At 35.9% G+C, this 8899-nt stretch overlaps 1 protein-coding gene across 1 annotated transcript; it reads right to left on the minus strand.

Moving 5' to 3' along the window:
- Nucleotides 1-2783: 2783 nt before the first annotated feature.
- On the minus strand, nucleotides 2784-5371 carry LOC121746226 (tonoplast dicarboxylate transporter-like). The gene is made up of 6 exons (XM_042140164.1): nucleotides 4830-5371; nucleotides 4119-4596; nucleotides 4003-4046; nucleotides 3801-3896; nucleotides 3222-3732; nucleotides 2784-3140 (listed from the first exon to the last, which is right to left on the minus strand). The coding sequence occupies exons 1-6, from the start codon at nucleotides 5364-5366 to the stop codon at nucleotides 3082-3084; spliced, it is 1725 nt and encodes a 574-aa protein (XP_041996098.1). The 5' UTR covers nucleotides 5367-5371; the 3' UTR covers nucleotides 2784-3081.
- Nucleotides 5372-8899: the final 3528 nt, after the last annotated feature.

Raw genomic sequence — 8899 nt, forward strand, 5'->3', positions numbered from 1 at the left:
TAAAATAGTAACCTGGCAAATAAAAAAATTAAAAACATAAAAGAATGATAATAGCAATTAATATAATTCAGATAAAATTGTTTTCTATGTTGTTGGTGCGTGCCTTTAATTTTATGGTTGACAGATGTTTGAAAATCGATCTCCTAGTTTCTAAGATAGCTAAAAATAGAAGCTCCCAAATTAATTCATTGTGAGCCACGGATTAGGTTTCCAGAGTTAATATGTAAGTTATCATATTGTGCATAACCACAGGTGTTATTGTTGGTTAGGCTCCCAAATTTTGTCAATTCTGTGGTGTTCATTTGTCATAACAACGTTTAATTAATCTACGGTTTCTTGTTTTCAATATATAAACTTCCAATTTCACCTATCTTTTTCACATTCTCTTTCTAACCATTATTTTTGCTTTCTAACTCAAAAGTGTCTTTTCTAACTTAAAATTGTTCACAAACAAAACTCTTATGACATTTATCTTATAAGCTTCAAGAGCTTATAAGCTCTCTAAAATAAATCTCGTTAACGAATTTCATTAATATTTTAATTATTTTAGAAAGAATCCATAAGCTGACCTAACGAACCCATGATCGGATTGGGCTCACTTGTTGGGCCAAAGGTATCCAACTAATTGGTTATACTGCAAATTTGCAACTAGAGATTTGAGTACAAATTCATTACAGATGATGTTAGTATTTTTAAAATCAGCATAGGAGTAATAATTTACAGGTACAAAAGTAGAGAATTGTAATATAATGGAAATATGGTTTTAGGCATATAGTTTCAAAATTGAAGTGTTTAAATTTTATTTATACATAATGATGAAGTTAAAATTCACACACATCCTATAATTGAAATGATGGGTGGGATATCTACCAATACGGATGCATATATTATAACTAAAATTTTATAATTTTTACCCAAATCAAATACAATCTCAAGGAATTTTAATAAATTATGTAATCGATTTTTTATTCACTGATGAGATAGTCACAATTTTATTTCATCTATGAGTTTCGTAAATTTTCAACAATATATCATGCCACTGCTACATTATCTTTGGTAGTGCGAGTCCATTTAAATTACTAAATTTTAACGATATTGTTTATTGAATTGCTTCTCTTCATATCATTATATGCCGTTACACAGACTAATATTACTAAGCATTATAAATCAACATTAGGAGACATGAAATTAAGCATATACAAAAAATAAATAAAAGTAAAGATAAAGGGGCAGTACATTTTAATATGCCTTTTTCTTATTTTAACATTACAAATTGTAAAACCTCACCCTTTAACAAAAGAAGTGAGTTTGTTAACACCCTTGTCAACAGAAACATTAAAGAAAAAATACTCTTTTGAATCTTTATCGTCGGCTGCGACGATCACAAGTTCAAAATTTTTTCCTATTTGTGTCGCCTCTGACAAGGAGGAGAGGGCTATCTTGGTGTTATGTGCTTTATTGAATTCATCAATTGCAAAATGTGCAAGTTGTATCACCTTAGGGTCTTTTATATTTAAGTTGGTAAAACCCGAACCGGAATTGGTGCGGCCGTGGGAGTGGAAGCCAAGGCTTTTCGACCGCCAAATGTGGCGGCGGAGGTGGAGGCCGCAATGAGGCCTAAAATCACGAAGATAGAGAGATATTTGAGCTCCATTTGATCGACTCTGTGGCTTAATATTTTTTATTGTGAGGATATAGATCTCTTCTTGGTATGCCATTTATAGGGCATCAATGGATGAAACGTATAGGTTCATCATAATATACGGTCAAAATTTGATTAACTTAATTGCATAGATTTGTTATAAGATTGTGGTAACGTAATAGTGATGGCAGTGTTATGTATGGAATTGGTGGATACAAATTATTACGTTGAAAAAAATAATTATTACTCTATTCGTCTCATAAAAATATGTACATTTTGAAATAATACGGAATTTAAGTATAATTAGTAAAGTAAGAAAGAAAATGTGAAGTGTAGTTAAAATAGTGTTATAGAAATGCTAATGGTGGGCCCTAATAATATAATTTACAAATAAATTGATGTATATAATTAATGAGTCGTGGACAACTTTCTATAATAGAAGTGCTAATATATTTGTGGGACGGATGGAAATGAAAGTGGATATATATTTGTGTGACGGATGAAAATGGAAATTGCATATATTTTTATGGGACGAAGGGTGTAGGATAAAGATAAATTGACAAAAATTGTATATATACAAAGTGCCCTTCAAATTTGAATAGGATAAGATTAAATTATTTTGAATTGGTAGCACCATTGATTACATACTTATATAAGTATGACTAATTTGATCCTTATATTTTTCCTTAACTTTTATATTGTATTATATTTTTCTTTAACTTTTATATTGTTTTAAAAAATATGTAATTAATTTTATTCTTATTAAAGATTCACAATAAAAGTTTAGATAAAATAATTATTTATAGTATTTTAATGAAATAAGTTTTTTTTTATTCATTTTATTTAAACTATCACAATGATATGAAGATAAATAAATTGTTCATTTTTTTACAAAATAAAATTGGACAAAATACTCTTTTATTTGGGATTTCTCTAGTATTATGCTATATATATATATATATATACTTTTAAAACTACTGATATTTTATTTTTAATTTCTAACTTTTAATTTTGATAAGTCGTTTTACAGGCTGAATGATCCCAATACTTGATATGACAAATATCACAATAAAGGGTCATTTAGTAGATATGTTAACAACTTACAATCCCATTATAGTTTTAATAATGTGTTTGGTAAACATTTTCACAGTCCTAGAAACAACAAGGCAATATAATATGTTAATACATTATAAAATAATTGAACTAGAGAGTATCTTTATACTATCTTTTTCTTTTCTAATTTTTGAATGGACATAATTTAGAAATTACAAAAAGAATACATACAATGATTTTTGGAAAACATAATAGATGATATTTCCAAAGGCATAAAAGAGACACATAAAAGGTTGGAACTTGGAACAAGAAGATGAAACCTGAAACGCAATCTGATTGGTAAAACGCGCTTCTCGTCCACCTAACCTAAACCGGTCTTGATTTAGCTACATTTTACTCCTTGAAAAGTTGAGCATTGGCTCATCTGTACCAAAAACATACGCCCCTGCAAATGTAACACACAATTTCTTGGTTAAATACCAGATATTGATTGAAAGGATCGTCAAAATTTGAAAACATGAATTACCGAGGGTAGGCATCATAATGGAAAGAGCGAGAATTCCAGCAACTTTGAGGGGAGTCCCGGCTACCACCATATCACTTATCTGAATATGACCCGTGCTGAATCCCACGATATTCGACGGCGTCCCCGTCGGCAGCAGGAAAGCGAACTGCGCGCCGATAGCACCGGGGACCATGAGCAGCAGTGGGTGGAGATGCATGATCTTTGCGATCTGGATCAGCAGTGGCACCACCAGAGTGGTGGTCGCGTTGTTGGAGGTGAACTCCGTGATGACGCCGCTCACAATCCCCACCGCGGGGGCTATGGCCCAGTACGGCGCTGCCTCCAGGAACCCCAGCATCTCCGAGAGCACGTCCGCTAGCCCGCTCGTCTGGACACCCTCGGCGATGGCGAACCCTGCCCCCAAAAGCAGCACAATGCTCCACGGCAGCTTCTTGCATTTGTTCCAGTCCATTAGCTTCTCACCTGCTTGTTTTTTGTTTGGGATTATGAATAGTAGCGTCGCCACCATCACCTGCTCACACATTTTTCTTCCTCAGTGATGTTGTTATAGTTAATTTTGTTTCACTTGCGAACACTTACGCTGGCAGTTCCATCGCCCACGCGGTCGCCAAACAGAGATCCCCAGCCAGGTATGTCGTCCGTTATGTTCCGTGTCATCCACAATACTACCAAAAGCTGAATTCACAAGTCAAGAAAGAGTTTTTGTTAATTTTTTCCTATGTATTTCTAACTATAACCTTTGTCACCAGATGCAATAGCAATTTGAAAATGTGTGACTCACCGAGAACAGAACAAGTACCATCTTTTCTGCAAAGGCAATTGGACCTGCATTATATCAAAAATACCATAAGATTTGACAACCGTTCTACCACGAGGACAACACACGCACACACATACCAAGGAGAAGGAGCTCGCTCTTCAAGTGGGCCCTGTCCAAGTAAGCAGAGAGGGCGAGGCTGGTGCCTTTTCTGCAGTAGAGCAAGCAGAGGATGGCCCAAAGCGCAACAAAAATAAGCAAGGCGAGAGGAAGGGCAAAGAAAGACCAGGTGCTGAAGCTGATGGGATCGGCTTCAGGGAAATAGCTCTTCCACATTCCCACCAATACGAGGTTGACACCTGTCCCTGTCAGAGTGCTCATCCCGCCCACTGCCGCCGCGTATATCACCCCAAGCACCACCGCCTTGCAGAATTTCGACACCAGCTCCGACTGAGCCTCCCCCGTCGGCAACCGCTGCAGGATTCCGGTCGCCACGGGCATCATCATCATCGCCGCCGCCACATTGTGCATCCACATGCTCACGAATGCTGTCGTCCCACATATTCCCAGCAGCAGAAGAGGAGGATTCAGCGGTTCGCCGCAGAATAATATCGTTATCTGCACCATTTCCATTTACAAATACAATTTTTAGTCTAATCCTTTTTTTTAACATATATAACTAACATTTTTACAAGTAGTAAAAACATTTATTAGTAGAGTAGAGTACATCATTTGTGTGGCCAATTAATTGACAGGAGCAGGTGGTCACACAAAAACAACTCCATTTGACCACTTCCAATTTCAATTGAAACATAAAAAGAAAAATACTAGATTAAATTGAGAGAGCTTACATTGAGAGCTAATCTCCGGTGTATGTTGTAATGCTCAACAGCAAGCGCGAGAATGAAGCTTCCAAGCACGAGCGAGATGACGTCATCCATGTAGGAATGGGCGACGTCGTCGGCGGAGGAGATTCCGAACAAGGGGAAGAGGAAGAGCGGCGCCATCGAGGTTATCGGCATCGGCACCGCCTCCGTCATCCACCACGTGAAGATCCATGCCAGCACCCCCAGCATGTTCCGGCTGGTGGTGCCGCCGCCGTTCAACTTCACGGTCAGACATACCACGGCGCAGAGTAAGGGACCAAGCAGGATGAAAAAGTTGTTTAATGTCAAAATGGATCTCATAGTTGGACCGAAGCTCCGCGATCCGGCCTCACTCGGATCTTGGAGCGGAAGAAGTGGGGCTTTCGGGTCATCCACGTCGGCCGCGCCGCTGTTCTTCATCTTTGGGTGGGAAGAAAATGATAAATGGTTTATTATTATTTTTTTCTTTTCAACTAAAAATTGTGAGAGGAAATGTGTTAGTTGCATTTGGCCATTGCCCATCAGGGACGGTATATATTTACAATTTTGGTATTTTGTCAGTCTCCAATTTCTTTTTTTCTTTTTGTTTAGATTTTATAGTAGGAAGGTCGTATATAATGACTAATTTCTGGATAGAAAGATAAGACCGATAACAGTAATATGAAACAGCTAATTACATAATTATATGTAATGAAACATAATTATACTCCTTGGTTAAGGCCAAATGAGAAGGATATTACATATTTTTATAGCAACATAATTATGCTTTTATATGTGAGCCCAACGAGATGATTGGTTATGGTATGAGGACTCCACTAAAAATAAAAACTGTTACATCAATAAATACGGTACACATATACGTATATTGTAAGAGTTGAACACTAATATTCTTATTTAGACCAATAATTGTAAGTTAAATGATACTTATATATATACTAGTGGAGAGTGTTATATTGCTAACTTAATACTTATGACTAATTATAATTAAATAATAGCACTTAGGTATTTAAATCAAGGGCCTGAATCATCAACCCGAAATGTCATTACAATAAAAAAAACATATATTAAGGTCAATTTATAACAAATTAGTTGTAACTAACTTTTGAAAAATATTACATAACTTTAAAACGCATATAATTTTCTCGATTTAAATTATTTTTTCGCACAACATATATCAAATTAAAGATAATTACATAAGGATTCTAACGAGATCTCACTTGCATATGTTCCGATGTCAAAATTAGAAAAAAAATTCAAAAATTTTTATTTTTTTCGTACAGCAACAAATGTCAGCAGTATATAAAATATGTCAATATAATACATATAGAATATCATTCTTAAATCAATGTGTTGACATAAGCAACGTATTGACATTCTCAAAGTATTGTGTTGATATTTTCAAAATACTATATTGACATTTTCATTCAAAACTCTAATTTGGTAGTTTTTTTTATCTATTTCGATTTAATTAATAAAAACAAAAATTACACGTGGCAAATTTTAGACCACTAGATTTCTAAAATCTTATGGTCTTAAATTAGTTGTAGTTAGCAACTAGAGAGTGAGTTAGCAATTGATCACTCCCCTGTTCCCAAAAGGATGTGTTTCATGATTAGTAAAACAATTAAAACTTCATAATTTGTTAATTCAAATTTTAAATTTATCCAAATTATAGTTGATCAAAACATCATAATTTTAATCGCTATATATTTTTATACAAATGTGAAATGTCACATTCTTTGCTTAAATATGGAGAACCAGATGTGCTCAGAACGATTTCACATGGAAAAATAATCCAAAGTAATGTAACTAAAAAGGGATTAAGTTTGACTAACTCCATTAATTACTTAAATAATTAGAACTATGTGACTTGGCACCAAACTAAGCATTATAGCACCTCGGAAAGATTGATTGTTCTTCAGTTGCAATAAAAAATTGATTTGGTTGCAATAATCATTCTAAATTACGCCAATTAACAAGTAACCAGTGGAATATACTCATATATGTGGAATGCTTATTCTCCACGAGAATTATTGCTTTGTTCTCCAAACTGTTTGGAGCTGGTCGAGGTATTTGCCTAATTTATAATGCATTGACCCAAATTTATGGATTTAACTAATTATTTTTCAACACAATTGCTGATGCAGAGAAAATATAGTTTAATTATAAATTTATACTATAACTAACGAGCTATATCATTATAATATTTCAATCATATAAGTTGAGAATTGGAAACTTTCACTTTTGATCAGTGAAGCTTAATTAAATATTTTTGAAAAAGCATACTGATCAGAGTTAACAAACTAACATTCTCCACAAATATTTTAATTGTTAGAGGAGATAGATCACTTAATTCGCTTATGAAAGTGAATATCAACGAATTTATACTACTTATAAGATTAGTGATCACATATTTTGTATTTTTATTAGAGTGGATTTTTTGTGGTGATTGATTTGTAATGACAGCCTCCATCAGGTGCAAACTGTTAGAGGAGTGAAGAATGGGTTGATCAACCAAGCCGATGACTTGATCAAGTGCGATGACTTCATCAAGTCATCGGTGATCAAGAGCGATGACTTGATCAAGTAAGCCGATGACTTGATCAAGCGTGTTGAAGGAGATGGCTTGATCTACCAAGCCTTGTTGCATGAGAAAAGTGGAAATGTGCATGTGAGGACTTCGCATGAAAGTCGTACACGAGGAAAAGCAAGTGACAGCTCTCAACAAGCTGTCATCGCACGAGCCAACACCTCACGAGCTAAGCTCGTGACTGTACCCATGCTCACAGCTAAGATGCGGGACCACGAATGTACTTGGAGAGACGTGGTGCTAAAGGGATTAAAGAAGGAAGGAGATTAACAGAATTTGTTATGATTAACTTTGTAATCATGCTTTAACTTGTACTAAATGGATTATGGTAGAGTTCGAGATGTTTCCTATGCCACACATATGTAACCGCACTTTGAGCATTTTGCATCATTCAATGAAATAGTGAATTCGGCTCTCACCATCTTCTATATCAAGTTATGTTTTGCCTTGCCTTAGCTTTCATGCTTTATTGTTGTTCTTTTCATGGTATCAGAGCGAGATCTTTTTAATCTTGTCTCTATACTTCTTTTTCTTCTTCTTTGTTTTGTTTCCAAGAATGGCAAGCTCCAACACTTCATCTGGAGACATTGCTTAGAGCCAAGGAGCTCAGCCTGCCTATGCGCAGCTGCCCCCCATTTCAGTAAAATTGACTGATGGGAACTTCCTAATATGGCAACAACAAGTTGATGTCACTGCTTACGGGTACGGGCTAGAAGGATATCTAAATGCTGAGAAGAAACCTCCATCTCAAACAATAGTTGTTGCAGAAGAAGAAGAAGGAGGATTAGCCATAAATGAAGATTTCATTTCATGGCAGAGACAAGATAGAAGAGTGGCTGCGTGGCAGCTCTCATCTCTATCAGAAGGAGCCCTAGGTCTTGTTGTGGGACTGAGATCAGCTAGAGACATCTGGAGTGCTCTCGAGACAAATTTTTCCAGCAGATCTACTGCAAAGATCATGCAATATCGGTAACAAATGCAAAATTTAAAGAATGATTCACTGAGCATGAGTGAATACATTGGAAAAATGAGAAACTATTTTGATCTTCTTGGATCTGTTGGGTGCAGGGTTTCTGAAGATGAACAGGCCATGCATATCCTTGGAGGACTTGAGCAAGAGTATGATCCTGCAGTTTGTGCCATCAGCTCCAGATCTGATTCATGGAGTCTAGGAGATGCCACTGCTTTCTTGCTCACTTTTGAGTCTAAAATGGAGACCATGAGATCTCACTCTTCCAGTGCAGAAGGCTCACAACCTGCTCTCAACATGATGCAGCAGTCAAATCAGAAAAGAGAGTTTACTCCATACAATCAAACAAGTTTTGATTCAACTGCAAGGGGAGGATCAAGAAATCAGAGAGGAGGTAGAGGAGGAAGAGGCTTTGGAAGGGGAAACAAAGTGATTTGTCAACTGTGTGACAAACCGGTGCACATGGCAGCCAAATGTTGGCACAGATTTGAGCAA

Source organism: Salvia splendens, chromosome 8 (genome assembly GCF_004379255.2).
Source record: "Salvia splendens isolate huo1 chromosome 8, SspV2, whole genome shotgun sequence".
Lineage (NCBI taxonomy): Eukaryota > Viridiplantae > Streptophyta > Magnoliopsida > Lamiales > Lamiaceae > Salvia > Salvia splendens.

What these genes read in the sequence shown, in the direction of transcription:
- LOC121746226 (XM_042140164.1), bottom strand. Translation starts at nt 5,366, where the DNA reads ATGGGCAATGGCCAAATGCAACTAACACATTTCCTCTCACAATTTTTA. An exon ending in TGGTACTTGTTCTGTTCTCG is followed by an intron (nt 3,897 to 4,002) that starts GTGAGTCACACA and finishes TTGTGAATTCAG; the next exon opens with CTTTTGGTAGTATTGTGGAT. An exon ending in CATTATGATGCCTACCCTCG is followed by an intron (nt 3,141 to 3,221) that starts GTAATTCATGTT and finishes TTACATTTGCAG; the next exon opens with GGGCGTATGTTTTTGGTACA.